Below are 17,512 nucleotides of genomic sequence, written 5' to 3' on the forward strand. Positions count from 1 at the left end.
TATATATATATATATATATAGAGAGAGAGAGAGAGAGAGAGAGAGAGAGAGAGAGAAGTAAATAATACCCTCACGGGAGAATCGATATCTCTATGAGCACACCGTCGCGCTGAGCTAAAGGATCCCGTCTATCCCGCAATATACGCTAAATTCTGTAAACTCTCCTTATCAATCTTGCACCTTCCTTGCTTTCGCGTACAAACGGACAGGACATGGCTGCGACAGACTTCCCAAATCCACCTTCGCTTTTTTTAGCCGTGGTCTCTCATCTTGATTGCACGTAGTAATTTACTATTACTACTCTAAAATATGAATTACATCTGACATGATCTACTACATGTAATAGAATGATTAATAGTACATTTTCCCTTTTTTTCAGAAATGACCTGTATGTATCTGTATGAAATCAATAAAAGAATCAAATACATTATCTTTAGTTACATTGCCAATATTTATTTATGGTAAAACAGTGGAGAAATGTCGCTCTTGCTTTCATATAACTGCAGCGGACATACCTGAGAGGCCGCGATCTAATCCTGTTTACATAAAGTAAACCTGCTCCCGAGCAGGTTTACGCCACGGATCTGTTGCTATGACAGCAAGTCCCAGATGAGCTTGGAGAACCGAACGATCCAAGATCACGCGAAATCGTCAACATTCAAATCCGGCTAACTTACTTAGCGAGGTACGAAGAACAGGCCCCAGGAAACAAGTGCTGTACAACCCATATGTTTTAGAAAAACACATGCACTAAATACATGCTTTTTTTTTTTTTTTTTTTTCCTTCCCCTCTCCCCCTCTCCTTCCCTTCCCCTCCTTCCTCTCCCCTCCTTTTTACATAAAATATAATTACCATTATATAAACAATCATATATATATATATATATATATATATATATATATATATATATAAAAACACCCAGCACGCGCCCCTGCGGGTCGGTTTATCCTTCAAGCTCGGGTCCTCTACCAGAGGCCTGGGAGCTTGAGGGTCCCTGCGCAGTATCTTAGCTGTTCCCAGGACTGCGCTCTTCTGGACAGAGATCTCCGATGTTGTTCCCGGGATCTGCTGGAGCCACTCGCCTAGCTTGGGAGTCACCGCACCTAGTGCTCCGATTACCACGGGACCACCGTCACCTTCACCCTCCACATCCTCTCGAGCTCTTCTCTGAGCCCTTGGTATTTCTCCAGCTTCTCGTGTTCCTTCTTCCTGATATTGCTGTCATTCGGAACCGCTACATCGATCACTACAGCCGTCTTCTTCTGTTTGTCTACCACCACTATGTCCGGTTGGTTAGCCACCACCATTTTGTCCGTCTGCATCTGGAAGTCCCACAGGATCTTAGCTCGGTCATTCTCCACCACCCTTGGGGGCATCTCCCATTTTGACCTCGGGACTTCCAGGTTATACTCGGCACAGATGTTCCTGTACACTATGCCGGCCACTTGGTTATGGCGCTCCATGTATGCCTTGCCTGCTAGCATCTTGCACCCTGCTGTTATGTGCTGGATTGTCTCTGGGGCATCTTTACACAGCCTGCACCTGGGGTCTTGCCTGGTGTGATAGACCCCAGCCTCTATGGATCTTGTACTCAGAGCTTGTTCTTGTGCTGCCATGATTAGTGCCTCTGTGCTGTCTTTCAGTCCAGCTTTGTCCAGCCACTGGTAGGATTTCTGGATATCAGCCACCTCTATCTGCCGGTGGTACATACCGTGCAGGGGCCTGTCCTTCCATGATGGTTCCTCGCCTTCCTCCTCTTTCTTGGGTTTCTGCTGCCTGAGGTATTCACTGAGCACGCTGTCAGTTGGGGCCATCTTCGTGATGTATTCGTGGATGTTTCTTGTCTCATCCTGGACTGTGGTGCTGACACTCACCAGTCCCCGGCCCCTTCCTTCCGCTTAGCATACAGCCTCAGGGTGCTGGACTTGGGGTGAAACCCTCCATGCATGGTAAGGAGCTTTCTTGTCTTTATGTCAGTGGCTTCTATCTCCTCCTTTGGCCAGCCTATTACCCCAGCAGGGTACCTGATCACGGGCAGGGCGTGGGTGTTGATGGCCCGGATCTTGTTCTTACCGTTCAGCTGACTCCTCAGGACTTGCCTGACCCTCTGCAGGTACTTGGTGGTTGCAGCTTTCCTAGCGCCCTCTTCATGGTTCCCATTCGCCATGGGATCCCCAGGTACTTGTAACTGTCCTCTATGTCTGCAATGTTGCCTTCTGGTAGTTCAATCCCCTCAGTTCTGACTACCTTCCCTCTCTTTGTTACCATCCGACTACACTTCTCCAGTCCGAACGACATTCCAATGTCATTGCTGTATAGCCTGGTAGTGTGTATCAGTGAATCGATGTCTCGTTCACTCTTGGCATACAGCTTGATGTCATCCATGTACAGGAGGTGGCTGACAACCGCTCCGTTTCGTAGTCGGTATCCGTAGCCAGTCTTGTTAATGATCTCACTGAGGGGTTCAGGCCTATGCAGAACAGCAGTGGGGACAGAGCATCTCCTTGGTAGATCCCGCACTTAATGGTGACTTGTGCTATGGGCTTGGAGTTGGCCTCTAGTGTTGTACGCCACATCCCCATTGAGTTCCTGATGAAGGCTCTTAGGGTCCTGTTGATCTTGTACAATTCTAGGCATTCCAGTATCCAGCTGTGGGGCATTGAGTCATAGGCCTTCTTGTAATCAATCCAGGCAGTGCACAGGTTGGTCAGTCTGGTCTTGCAGTCTCGGCTGACCGTTCTGTCTACCAGTAGCTGGTGTTTTGCGCCTCTGGTATTCTTGCCAATCCCTTTCTGTGCCCCGCTCATGTATTGACCCATGTGCCTGTTCATCTTAGCCAATATGATGCCTGACAGGAGCTTCCATGTAGTACTGAGGCAGGTTATTGGTCGGTAGTTGGATGGGACCGGTCCCTTCTTGGGGTCCTTGGGGATCAGGACCGTCCGACCTTGGTTAGCCATTCCGGGTGTCTCTCGTTAACTAGCAGCTGGTTCATTTGTGCTGCCAGGCGCTCGTGGAGTGCAGTCAGCTTCTGCAGTCAGTAGGCGTGAACCATGTCGGGCCCTGGTGCTGTCCAACTCTTCATACTGGAGACCCTTTCTTGGATATCTGCCACTGTGATGGTTACTGGACCCTGTTCAGGAGGTCGCTATGGTCTGCCCTCAGATCCACTAGCCACTGAGCATTGCCGTTATGGGTTGCGTCCTTCTCCCATATGCTCTTCCAGTATTGCTCCGTCTCCAGCCTTGGTGGTGCTGTTCTGTTATTGTTCCTTGCCACTGAGAGTACACCTTTGCTGGTTCTGTGAAGAACAGCTGGTTTATTCTCCTGCCTTCTCTCTCTCTGGTGTACCTCCTCAAGCGGGTGTGTGGGCTGTGAGTCTTTGCTTGGCAGTTTCCAAGGCCTCAGGTATGGACAGCTTGCTGTATTTCTTATGCACCTTCTTTGTCGCACCTTTCTGCAACTCCGTTAGTTGGCTAACCTCCCTCCGTGCTACTTTGATCTTGCCCTCTAGCCTCCTTCTCCATGGAGGGTATTGCCCCTTGTGGCTGTTCAACTTGTAGCCAAGCATCTCACTGATCACTGCTGCCGTAGTGTAGATCAGCTTGTTAGTGTCGGTAATCGTGGTTGTAGGTATCATCCGTAGTGCTGCGTTAACATCATCTAGCAGACCTTCTGAGGGTACTTCACGTAATCTTAAAGCCGATATGGGAGGAGGCCATCCCTCCCAGTTTTACTTATTAAAGTAGTCTATAAAGGGTTGCCAAATTTGGTAAAACTGTTTAACGTTATCTCTCAATGAAAATTTAATTTTCTCCAACTGTAAATGATACATTGTATCTCTTAATAAAGCAGAGTGAGTTGGGGGGGCTTTATTTTTCCAGTTTAGAACTATAAGGCGTCTTGCTAGCAATGTTATAAAACTCAAAACACAAACTTGTTTATTATTTAAGTATTTGACTGTAGCTACACCAAAAAGTGCCATTACTGGGTCTGGGGGGAGCTGTTTTTTAAAAATATCAGACAAAGTTTTAAATATTTTACACCAGTATATAGCAATATTAGGACATGTCCAAAACATATGTGACAATGAGGCAGAATTCTGGCCGCATCGATCACATCTTGAGTCTGCTCCTGGAAACATCCTTGAAACCTTCAATTTAGACAGATGGAGCCTATGTAGGACCTTAAATTGTAATAATCCGTGCCTGCAGCAGACGGAAGTAGAGTGAACCAATTCTTGTGCCTTAGTCCATTGTTCTTCAGTGATGTTAATAACCAGTTCTTCATTCCAAGCGTTTCTCAAGTGGTCCAATGTAGTTGTACTGTCTATTTGCAAAAGTTGGTTATAGATCTTAGAAATAGCTCCTTTCTTTAGTGGGTTCATTAGGAACAGATCATCTGAGACTGGTTTTTGTGGTTCATTGGGAAAAGATGGAAACGTTTCTTTAATAAAATGACGTATTTGTAAATACTTGAAAAAATCTCTGTTTTCTATGGAAAAATTTTTCTGGAGTTGTTGAAACGAAGGAAAAAGGTTATCAATAAACAAATCCTTGATTGTGTGTATCCCTTTGGAATTCCATAGCTGGAATGTTGATCCTGAGAGCAATGTATATGCTTGATTATGAATTAATGGTGTAGAGATTGAACATTGATGCCAGTGGAAGTGCCTTCTAATTTGAGACCAAATTTTTAGTGAGTTAGATACTACCGAGTTTTTATATTTATGTTTACTCATATCTGAGTTTGAATGAACCAACGATTTAAGAGTATTAGGGGAAAAAAGTCATACTTTCCATCTGTTCCCAATCAGGTCTATTTTCCCCATCCCAGAATGACATACAACGTATATTGCAGGCCCAATAATAGAACTGAAAACAAGGCAACCCCATCCCTCCTGTAATCTTAGGTCTTTGAAGAAAAACCTTTTTTATTCTGGGTGTCTTCTTGTTCCAGATAAACTGAGAAATTAACTGATCTATTTTCTTAAAAAAAGTTTTTGTTATCAATATTGGAATACATTGAAACAAAAATAAAAATTTGGGTAAAGTACTCATCCTAATGATATTTATTCGGCCAGCAAGTGAGATGGGCAGTTTAGACAGTCTTTCCAAGTTCTGTTCAGTTTGATGGTATAAATTAATAAAATTATGTTTGAACAGGCCAGAGAATTCACGGGTTACAGTTATTCCAAGATATTTGAAGGTGTTTGAGATTGTAAACGGAAACGAGGTCAATGTGGCACTATCTAATTTTTCTAAAGAACTAATAGGAAACAATATACTTTTTGTTAAGTTGATTTTGTATCCAGAAATTTTCCCAAATTCAGTTAAAACTGTCATAATTTTTGGCAATGATTTAGTAGGGTCAACAATATATAACAACAAATCATCTGCATAGAGAGACACCTTATGTTCTACACCAAATCTCCTTATTCCTTTATAATCCTTTATTGAGCGTAATTGAATGGCGAGGGGTTCTATAACGAGTGCAAATAGCAATGGGGACAAAGGGCACCCTTGTCTTGTAGAACGGTGAAGGAGAAAAGGGCTAGAAATTATATTATTTGTATTAACCGAGGCTTGAGGTTTTGTGTAAAGCAGTTTAACAAAGGAGATATAATTAGGGCCTATGCCATACTTTGATAGGGTCGAGAAGAGGAAATCCCACTCAACCCTGTCAAAGGCCTTCTCTGCATCTAGTGAGAGTAGTATTTCAGATTCAGATTGATCATAAGTATTCTGTGTATATATAATATTGAATAACCTTCTAATATTAAAAAATAACTGTCTATTTTTTACAAAACCCGTTTGGTCCTCCGACACAACAGTTGGGAGAACTATCTCTAATCGCATGGCCAAAATTTTTGCCAATATTTTATTATCTACGTTCAATAGGCTTATTGGTCTGTACGAACCAGGTTCCAAAGGATCCTTACCAGGTTTGTGAATTAGAGAGATAGTGCTATCATACATGGTTAAGGGTAAGCATCCTTTAGTTAAAGCTTCGTTATATACCTCCAAAAGAACGGGTGAAATCTGTTCGCTAAAGGTCTTATAGAATTCAATACTATACCCGTCTGGACCGGGGCTTTTTGAGCACTGCATACTTTGAATGGCCTGATTTATCTCCCTTAATGTTATTGGTTGTTCTAACAATAGTTTGTGTTCTATATTAATAGATGGAACTTGAATGGAATCGAAAACACTTTCGATTTTGTCTGGATCTTTTTTTAAGTCTAAAGAGTAAAGTGCTTTATAATATTCTCGAAATACATCATTAATTCTCTTTGGGTCAGTTGTTAATTGTCCTGTACTAGTTCTTATTTCTGTAATCAGTCTTGATGCTGCAACTTCTTTAATTTGCCTTGCTAATAAACTACCTGTTTTTTCCCCGTGTTCATAGTACTTATGTCGAAGTTGTGTAAGTAATCTTATTGTGTCATTTGTATAAAGCAATTTAAGTTCTGTCTGCAATGAGATCTTCTTTTTATAAAGTTTGGATGAAGGAGAAATGGCATATTCTTTATCTATTTCTAAAAGTTCCGTTGTTATATTTAACTCTCTTTCTTTTCTTTGCTTATTCCTATAGCTAGTCAATGAGATAATTTGGCCTCTCAAGTAGGCTTTTAATGTGTCCCATAGTGTGGATCTCGTAACTTCAAGTGTGTCGTTTATTGAAATAAATAGCTTAATTTGATCCTTTATTTCATTTACTATAATGTTATCTAACAGCAAACCATTATTAAATCGCCATTTTGATACATTAGGTCTATCTCCTATTGCTAATTGTAGCAATACTGGACTATGGTCAGATAAAACTATTGCCTTATAGTCACAGCTTTGGATCTGTGTAAGAAATCCATGATCTATTAAGAAAAAGTCTATTCTAGAATAAGTGTGATGAACAGAAGAGAAAAATGAGAATTGCTTAGAGTTTGGGGAAATGGCTCTAAATGGATCTGTCAATTTATATGTCTTCATAAATTTTCACAGATTTTGATTTAGATACTGATCTTTGTGATGATCTATCAAGACTAGAATCCAAAACGAAATTAAAATCACCGCCAATTATCAATTTGTGGGTATCCATATTAGGTAAAGAAGATATAAATGATTTAATAAAATCTGCATCATCAACATTAGGGGCATAAATATTTGCTAGTGTAACCTGATTGTTATAAAGTTTCCCTGTAACTATGATATAACGTCCATAAAGGTCTGATAATACTTTTGACTTTATGAAGGGGATCCCTTTTTTGATAATTATGGCGGCACCTCTATTCTTAGCTGTAAAGTTAGAATGAAATACCTGCCCAATCCATCCTCCACGTAGCTTCTGATGATCCTGTTTTTTCAAATGAGTTTCTTGCAAATATCCTATATCTGTCCCCAGTTTTTTAAGGTGTGCTAAAATGTTGCCCCGCTTAACAGCACCATTGAGTCCTTTACAATTCCATGACACAAAATTTACTAGGTTTTTATAATTATCAATAACCATTATTTAACTTATAAATAAAGATTTGCGACCCAGATAAACCCTTTTTTACCTCCTTTTTTAATAAGATGGCCTCCAAACAAAATACAAACAAAAATGCAGGTGAAAACCCAAACAAAAACAAAAACCCCCTCAAAAACAGTCCCTGCTCCCTCTCTGCTCCTCCCTGACCAAAACAGTCCAACAGAACTTGGACAGAGAGGGGACTCCATACAACAAAAGTATTTAAGTCTCAACTCAGAGAGAGATATGAACATCTGACTTACCACTAAGCTCCTAAAAAAAAAAAAAAAAAAAAAATTATTCATATCTAGATTAATTTTGATAAATTTTTGATAAAGTACACTCACAGTAATAATAATAATAAATAAAAGGAAAAAGAAAAAAGAAGTAATTCAGGCTCTGCGATTGACCTTAATCCCTCTTATGATGGTTTACATACAAGGAAAGATTACATTGGTAAGAGAATAAGTATCATCTTGTAACTTAAATTACCTTAATATTAATCAATTTAAATATTAACTATGAATTTACTTGCAAACGCATACTAATTCATTCTCCTTCTATAGATTTATTCATTTTCTCAAAACAGACCAAAGAAAGGAAAAAGATATAAGAATATCCTCAACAACATAATAACATATTTTACCTGAATGAAAATTTGTCAACTCAGTCAGTGAGTGTTACCGTCCAGTAATGTCTTTCTCGATCAGCTGGCCAACGCCTCCTATTCAGTTTCTTCTTCCGATGTGATCAGCTTGTTGGACAAGATAAATTTCTCCGCCGCTTGTGCATCGGTAAACGTGTATCTGGAGCCATTTGCCGTAATCACCAATTTGGCTGGATAATACAGGCTGTATTGGATATTGGCGCTGCGGAGTTTCTGCTTCAGTTGACTGAAGGTTGCTCGCATCCGCCCAACCTCAGGACTTATGTCAGGGAAAATATAAACTGGAGACCCGTCAAAGTGTAAGTTTCCTTTATTACGAGATAATCTCAGGATCTTCTCCTTTTCTGTGAAGTAATGCAATTGGACAATGATGGGCCTCGGTCGTTCCCCGCTACGTGGTTTGGAGATGAGGCTTCTGTGAGCTCGATCAATAACAATAGGGGAATCAAAATTGTCTGCTCCGAGGACCTCCGCCAGAAATTTTGCAGCAAAACTGGTGATGTTATTTGACTCTGCACCTTCTGCAACGCCAACTATTCTGATATTCTGTCTGCGACTTCTATCTTCTAAGTCAGTACATTTTTCTTGTAGCTTCTTGTAGTCTGCCTTTAGAGACATATAGGACTTTTCCAATGTTGTCAGCCTGTCAGTCGTATCACTCAGGGACTTCTCCATCTCTTTCTGTGTGCTCGCTGCCTCTGCTTGCATAGTGAACAGCTGTTCAACTTTTCCCATAAGTTCGTCTCGGGTGGCTTTAATGTCTGCTTTAGCTTCTTCTCGCAGCACAGATATGTCACTGCTGATTCCTTTATGCATACAAGCCAGCTGGTTTTTAATGCTGTCCAAGCTATCTTCATACGGTTTCAGTCCTGCACGTATTTCTGCACGCAGCGTTCTCACAGATATAGGCGCTTCTTCCCCTGTTTCCACGCTTGCATTAGCTTTAGCTTTAGTTGCTTCGTCGTGTTCCCCGCTCGAGATGGTCGAATCGATTTCTATGGTCTTTTGTGTGTATTTTCTGGTCTTCTTAGTGTCCATTTTAGCGTGGCTTCAGCTAACCAAGAATTGAATAGTCTAGAAAATGCAATATTTAGGATTAATAAGCGGAGCTGAACGCACTCACTACTTCACTCCATGCGGCCGGAAGCGGAAGTCCCCCCCTGCCTGTCCATCTCTCACTCCCCCGTCTTCTCAGACTCCTGCAACTCTAGTGAAATCAACTTCAACGTATTTGAGACCTAATCTGGCTCATCCTCTTTTACTGAACCTCTCCAGCAAGCAAATGTAGACCTCTGCAGAGAAGCAGAAGGAGGGAGAGGGGAGAGGAGACGGAGTCCATCTCCCAGTATGGCACCCAAATAACTTTTCAGCAAACCTCCTCACGTCCTAATATGGTCAATCCAGTGGTGGCTTTAGGGATTTTTGGGCACGGTTGAGTTCAAAGACAACAAGATGGTGAGTTGACATCAAACAGCACAGCTCCAATCTTTCAAATGTGGGTGAGTCAGAGAGCGATGTAGGACAAAAACACCCTTCACAGACAGTGACTCAGAGCAACTGCGCCATTCGGAGGCACTATAACATACCCCAAAAACATTTCATCTGTTTATTGAGGAGTGCATAGTCTTGTGTATCTGCACATGAAACCTTTAAGTGTGTCTCATCATGCATATTTCATGAGACAGTGGAAGAGGGGGGGCAGCATGGGGTTCAGAGTTGAGGTGGCACAGAAGGGTCTGTTCTTTTTATTTTAAAAAGAAAACACAAAGGGTTTGCAATAGACCTAAAACATCACAATAAAAAGTTCACTAATGACTACAATATATTATTGGTGCAACCTGCCAGCAATGTAACTGTCACCTGAGGGCTTGCTCTCCCCCGCCGGCTCCAGATGCTCATTGCTTTAAAAGAAACAAGTCCACCACTTGCTTGTGGTCTTCTAAAATCACTACTAAAAACATGAAATACAATAAACATCAAATACATTTCAATGACCTTAAAAAAAAAAACACTAAAAGAAAAACAGCCTGTACCTTGAACCTCTGCTGTAGAGATTTACAACGACAGTTTGTGTAGCAGACAATTGAAACTTCTCAGGCTCTTCACCGTCTCACATAACCATTGTTCAAAGCCGCTCGTCAGTGCAAATGAGAGAAGAGCACCTGCTGCTATATCGATAGTATTCCGTTTTGTGATGTTAAATGGAATATTAAGTAAATTCTCTTCTTATTCTCCAAATTTACTTAGACGTAATTACATATTAAAAGATTTCCAAAAGGAAGAAATTGAAAGAATAAGAACTAATTATATCACCTTCCCTATCCCTCCTAAAGGGAAAGAAGTCCAATTCAAAATTTTAAATAAAATTTACCCAACAAATAGGCTCCTTGGTGATAGATTTAAGATAAAAAGTGGTAATTGTGTATTTTGTGAAACAGAAGAGGAGGATTTGGACCATCTATTTTTTGTACAATTTTACACAAATCTTCTGGTTGGATTTTCATGCCTGGCTTCCATCGAGTGGGATTCAAATTACCCCATTTATCTTAAAAATTGTTTGGAGTGTTTCTGAAGGAAAAGAAAGCCATTATGTTGTTAATGTTTTATTAATCTTGTGTAAGCAATATAAATGTCGTTTTTTTAAGACCAAACCAACCCTACTTCACTGAAAAAATGACTTAAACCTGTTGGTTAAATCTTTGACTTTAGTTAAAAAGAAAAAGGCAGCATTTTTTGTTTTCTTTTTGGAAGATTTTGATTTAGTGAGTTAATACTCTGTTAACTTTTATGGCCCTGTCTTTATATATTTTTTTCTTCGTACAAAGGATAGTAATTGGTAAGAAGTTTATTTTTGCTAAAAAAAAAAAAAAAAAAAAAAAAAGAGCAACCTGCTGCTACTTCCTCTCCCTTGGGTCCCCTGGGTCCTAAAGCCTTCCCATTACATAATTAAGTAAAATTTGCAATTTGAACTAAATTATTTAATTTTCTTAAATTTGAAAGCTTTCGATCTAATAATAAGCAACAATATTAATTTTAAATCTTGATTTGTTAAGGACTAGAGCCCGGTGGCTGCTCATGAGATAACTGGGAAATACCAAGATGTACAAGGCCGGTTTCCTCTTGCAAAAAGCTGCAATGTAGTTTCAGTTGTGGTGAGTGGTATGAGAACTCTCTTTCTTCTGAGTTTCTACTGCATTTCCCTAGGTCAGACATTAAGTGCAACATGCCAGTGGCAATTTTTACTGCTTCAGGCAAACACCTGAAGAATAAGCAAGTCTTTACAAAAACTAACCGAGATTACCATTTTGTGCACTGCAAGAAACAAATAAGCTGAAAAAGGAACCAAATTCAGTTTATTTCTGTTTGCTTTTCTTCAAGAACTAGTCCTGGTAGACAACTTGTGCTTTTTAATTCTTCTTCTTTTTATTCCCTCTCAGTACTAATATTGATGTAGAAGTTTCATAGAATTGGCTTAAACACACTAGCAGGGCTGAGGTCATCCACAGAACTGCCCTCATATTTGGCACAGTGTTCCTACTGTAACTGTTATAGAGCAGCTGTAGTCACCAGATAATGTTAAATGCCAAAAACTGTGTGCCACACACAGAAAACTGTCATAAAGTAAGCACATCTAATCAGTAACCCCCAATATAAAGGAATACTTTTTAACATTTTTTACATTTTTAACTTGCTGACATTTGCTAATGTCAGTGACCATGAGCCACGGGTTATACCAGACTAAGTGTGACTGTAGCATTAAAAGTCTTTACTACTATTTACTATGTGCACAAGAGAAGGTAAGGGGGGACTAGTCTTAGCTGAACTAAGGTCTGGGCACGTGCTCTTTTGACTGATGTTGGATATACTAGTTGAATTAAATTCATCTTGGAGCCGGGCTGATACCCACCTATTACAAATATATTTCATACTTAATATGTCCCAATAGGTTGCAAGCAATTAGTCAGCTTTAGTTACTGATGTGCATATTAAATATGTAAGGCTTGTCCTTCATTTGCACAATAACTCCAAAGTTAGAAAGATCCTGTTTCAAAGAGATGCTGAAAAGATTCACGAAGTTATTACTTCCACGCTTGACAACTCAAAGTAATTCAGCAGACTGCCATAAAAGCTCTCTGAAAAAAGCTCCCAGTTGATTCAGAAAGCTGCAGCAACAGTTCTGACAGGGACTGGGATTAAGTAGGATTTCAGGAATGTAGAGTAATTTTACCCTTCCAAAACAAAACTTTTTATTCAGTGCCCTACTGGCTCATACTTTGAACCAAGGAAGCAGAGAGCAGAAAGAGGCCCAAAAGGATTTTATTCAGAACTCTGGAAGCGGAATCAATCTCATTGCTGTCAGGGCATGAGGTGGAGGAAGGCCAGATATCAGAGCAAGAAGTTGAAAGCTAAGAGGAAGACATATCAGCTTTTGAAGAACCTGAGCACGGACAGTGTGACAGCACCTACCATCTATAATATTAAGAACTGTTTAATGTAGGACTCTGAAGTTTTTAGGCGTTATTATATATAGAAGGGGGAATAAGAACCCTTTCAATGTCATAGGTTTGTGGAGACCAAGTGTGATGTGCAGACACTTGGAGACAGGATCATCTTAAATAAAGGCGACTGGTTTATTAGGTTGAACTTCCAAGAACAAAAACTGAGCATGAAAATGCAAAAGAAACTAAAAACCTTGGATTACACAACCTAAACTGGGAAAATACTCAGAGGTACAAGGGGCTAGATAACACTGAGGGAAACTGAACAGATAAACAAAGAGAGACTGACACAACACATATGCAATATATACACAGGAGGATGAGCAGGGGAGGGCAGGAAAAAACAACAGGGACAAATTAGACACAATGAGACAGAGGAAGCAAAACGGAACATTTAGCACACAAGACAAGGGACTATCAAAATAAAACAGGAAAGATAAGCACACAGGATTAAGACACACAAGCCTGACACAGGCAACAGGTAAACAAATATAGAAACACGATAGCCTTAACATGGAAGGTACTAAAGGATGAAACCCAAAGATGAGACAAAGGGATGAGTAAGTATACAATTAACCCTAAAGTTATTTATGACTAAACTGGAGACCTCAGAGCCCACTTCTCCAAATCAAAACAATAATGAATGAAATTATAGATTCAAAGGTTGCTGGGTCATCGACCCCAAACCATGATATTCAGTTGAATTCTCATGAAACATTCTTGAGCAAAACATTCTTCAGCATATCTGTGGTCACTGAATGGCTCAGATAACCTAGGATCAGAATTTAGTCTTTCCAAGTTATAATAGTTAGTTATTATTTAATAGTTAGAAGTTCTATTATCTTGTAACTGATAAAGTCAGGGCTTTATTCTGCCTCTTAAAGCCACTTAAACACAATGCAACAAGGCTGCCATGGAAAGATGGTTCCCTTCACAGGCTGGTGTCCTGTATGGAAACTGAGAAACCAAATCCCACAATTTCAAAGCCCCAGCTTACACAACACTTCTTATCCATAATGGACTTTGGGTGTTGTCATTTTCCCCCTTCTCAGGAATCCCAAAAGCTGGTATGTCCTCTGTGTGACCTTTCACCTTCTTGCTCTATTGTCTGGCATGCCTCCACCTCATCTGCTGTAGGGCTCCAACGATTCTTCGCCATTATCGATGTCGTTGAATATATATAATTTGTCGACACAGAATTTTATTGTTGACGTGTCATATCCCAATTTGAGAAGCTCATGCACCTTTCAAATGGCTGAAGTCATGATAGAGAGCATCTTTAGCATAGTTATCAACAGCTGGGAACATCATCTCAAAGATAAGAGCAAGCCTTACTCCAGAGCATGTTCACTGCAATCGGGAATTCATGAACTGAATTATCTCTAAACTCGAATCTTTTTGAATTAATTTGAAACTTTATTTGAACTTGTGGACAGAAGCCATTTTAGATTCCTGTTTGCACATTAATTTTGTTTAAATACTACTTGCACTTAAATTTGTATTACCTAATATTTTCATTTATTTCATTTTTATTCTGATGGTCTTATGTTAAAAATACATTTGATTATTTTCAAATTCATACGTTTTCTGGGTCACGAGATAACAGGGTGACATTTACAGGTGGGCAGACTTGAGCAGGTGAGGCACTAAAGCCTAGAAAATGAGGTCTGCCCACAGGAAGCGGACATAAGAGTTGCTGAAATAATAGTTGACTAATCGACTAATAAAAGAAAAATTAGGCAGATTAGTCGACTATTAAAATAATTGTTAGTTGCAGCCCTAATCTGCTGACTGCTCTAAGTATGACTCCAGTTCTGAGGAAAATCCTTTCTGCCTCGCTCACCCATCATCATTATTCTGTGATCAAACAAAACCTGATATCCACTGCAAGGGACAGAAGATAGTAAATAAATAAATGAAAAATGTGAAAGAAAAATAATGACGCAACATGTTTCTTTGAAAAAAAAAAAATCTTCATGGGTGTTAGATTGCCTCTGCCTTTGTTGGTGTGGAGGCAGATTTCTTTTCTCATGTATTAATCACATATTTTATCATATCAGGTTAGTTATAGTAATATCACTTTCTCAATTTACTATAGTAAGGGCACTCCTGTCACCAGTTTGCATGCATGTGGAATGTTAACACAGTGAGGCAATTGTAATGGGAGACATTGAACAGATAGTGGGACTCCTTCTCCTTATCAGGGTTGTAAATCCTTAGGTGACGGCCAAGCAGAAAACAAGGTCATAATTCTCTCTGTGAGGGAGGAGGTATAGCCCCCCGTGAGAGGGGGCAACATGTAAGAGTTTGTGGAATGTTCTTTCTCTGTGTCTCTGTATATAAGATGTAAGGGCGGTGGCCAAAATTCAGAGATGATCCTGGTGTTTCACTGGGATGCTCTCTCCACATTGCAATATGTTTATTAAACCCACATCAAATCAAACTCACTGGGTGTGTTGCAGGTTGTTGTTAAATTTTCCACAACATCGGTCCCAAGTGAGCCCCCAGTCAAGTTTCTAAGAGGTCCTCTCCACTGGGGTCGGCCCTCCAAAGCACTCTCTCTGCCTTGCAGCCGGTCCCCATGGCTCATCTGTCTTACCAGGCAGACCCTCAGAACTAGCCCTTTGTTTTTTGGACTCTTGGGTTCCTTATTGTTTTTCTTTGGTCCTCTTCCTATTCTGTTTTGGTCCAGAGTGACCAGAGAGACCTTTAAATGTCAACAACGCTCTGAGGCAATCTGAAGCCAGCTAATTTCCATCCTCTCACCATATGGAAACAAGACGGTAGCTCCGGTTACTTACAACCTATTTTTATATTCCTCCTCCTCTCCAAGAAGACATTATTTGGAGCGGTATAGTTATGGTCTTTCAAAGCAAAGCATGGCCTCCCTTTAGCTTTGAAGGCATAATCTGAACAGTGTCTTTTATATACAGAAGATATTGGGAGCATCTAAAAAGCTTTTCCATTTGATCACACACTAAATACATTTTTAAGGATATAATGTAACATCTGAATAAAAATCAGACTCATTCAGATATCCTGTAAAATGTGATTGTTAATGCGCCACAAATATTTAACTTGTGGAAAGTAATATGTACCTACAATTTTCCAACCATAACTACAACATTTTGCAAAAGTCTTCACTGCTCATTTCTTTATATTTTGTTTCCTGGAGCCAGATTTTCTTGCAATTTTTAAAGTGGTCTTGAGAAATAGTGTTCCAGGCTTTCTGAAGATTTTTTAAACTTTTACTTTAGATATTAGTTTCTTTTTCACTCATTTTCCATCCAGTCTTTTTACCTGACTCAGAGGAATGTTCTTTTTGTGGTTGTTTGTTAAGTTACTGAACAATGAATATATCATAGAATATCGTAGAATCCTATGAAAATTGTCTCTTTCACATGAGTGTAGTTGCTGATGAAAGCATTCACAGCAAAATGCTTTTTCTGTACTCATCATAGTGAATCAGTAATGTTGTCTGGAACATTATTTGTACTGAAGCATGAAGTTAAAAATAAAGATAGTCTTTGCTGAAACCTCTTCAGGCAGTTTCAAGATTCAGCTCAAACGTTACCCTTTACTTGGAAAGATGAAGCAATTTTAATGGGTAAGTCAGATGACTGACAAACACACTGTGTAAACAGCACAGAGTTTGTGAAAACATCAGTCTGGATGGAAAAACTGTCAGTATACACTCAACATAAACACTGGACACCAGGCTGTGTTGTGTTTGTGTGGCTCTAACCTGCTCGCCAGTTTCCTTCTGCCTATTTGTGCTTTTGCTGCCTCTGTGTGGCTGAGACATGTCAGCGTTCTTTGGATACAGTCCCCATGACTTGACCCTGTTGAGGCCCTCCACAGAGCGGGCGGTAGGGTTGATTCGCTGGCCTGGGATGCGAGCAGGTAGATCCCAGGTGCCTTTAAAGTCAGGCCATGCAAGGCCTCTCTGTAGCAAAACACACACAGTGAGGGAGTTAAGTCATATATTCACCGTGAAAAAAGTCACTTCCAGTAAAGAGGGGAAAGAAGATAGACGTGATCTCACCTTCCCCACTCCTGGGAGCAGGTGTCCTCTATTATCAGCGATGAAGGTAGTATGGCCCACCTGTGCACTGGGTCTCTACAAATACCCACACATAGAGGGAGATAAAATCTTTGTACAAATCTATTTTTTGCACGAATTTGTTTAAACCTAACACGAAATGGAAATGATCAAGAGTTGAAAACTTCCTTTACCTCTCTGAAGTGCTTAGTCTCACACCAGTTCTGCAGCCTGTGCGGTTTAAAGGCGCTGTCATACTGTGGATAGAAGTTTTAAAACGCATAAATAGAGCAGTAAAATGTGTAATGTTTAGCGTTTTTATTGGCGTCGTTATTTATATTACCTGGTTTGCCGAATAGCTGGAAGACATTCCTGGATCTGGAAATTACGGTCTCCTAATCTGTTAAATTGTTGACTCGTTGCTAAGCAATATAGACAAACCAACTTCTCCCTACGACGGCTCATGGGAAAAGAGCTACAAACTGTGGCCTGAAAACCCCCACAGATGAATCAGTTTGTACAGTTTATTTATTTTTTGTTTGTGTCTTATTTTTTGTTGTTGTTCATACACGCTTTATCAGTACTATCTGATTCCGTGTTTATAATTATTAATTAACAAGTTGTTTTATTGGCCTAAATGTGATCTGTCCCCGCCTTCAGTAGGACTTTTACTTTGAAAGATCTAAACGGAAGTTATGAGGTAGAAACGATTTCGTATGTCAAAGTGGATGCTTGTGTTTAACTATGTTTTTATTTTCAGCATATTTCCTTCTTACACACTTAAAAGAATTTTATATATA

General features: G+C 39.9%; 1 protein-coding gene across 1 annotated transcript in view; it reads right to left on the reverse strand.

The window, feature by feature from the left end:
- cfap126 (cilia and flagella associated protein 126) overlaps nt 1-17,370 on the reverse strand; it is a 20,597-nt gene extending 3,227 nt beyond the window's left edge. Inside the window, exons 1-4 of the mRNA XM_039603980.1 lie at nt 17,056-17,370; nt 16,907-16,969; nt 16,716-16,790; nt 16,416-16,616 (exon numbers count right to left, since the gene is read on the reverse strand). Of these exons, the coding sequence (XP_039459914.1) occupies nt 16,416-16,616; nt 16,716-16,790; nt 16,907-16,969; nt 17,056-17,082 (366 nt within the window). The 5' untranslated portion in view covers nt 17,083-17,370. The remainder of the gene's footprint in view (nt 1-16,415; nt 16,617-16,715; nt 16,791-16,906; nt 16,970-17,055) is intronic.
- Between the last annotated feature and the right edge of the window lie 142 nt (nt 17,371-17,512).

This window comes from Oreochromis aureus, linkage group 20, assembly GCF_013358895.1.
Source record: "Oreochromis aureus strain Israel breed Guangdong linkage group 20, ZZ_aureus, whole genome shotgun sequence".
Lineage (NCBI taxonomy): Eukaryota > Metazoa > Chordata > Actinopteri > Cichliformes > Cichlidae > Oreochromis > Oreochromis aureus.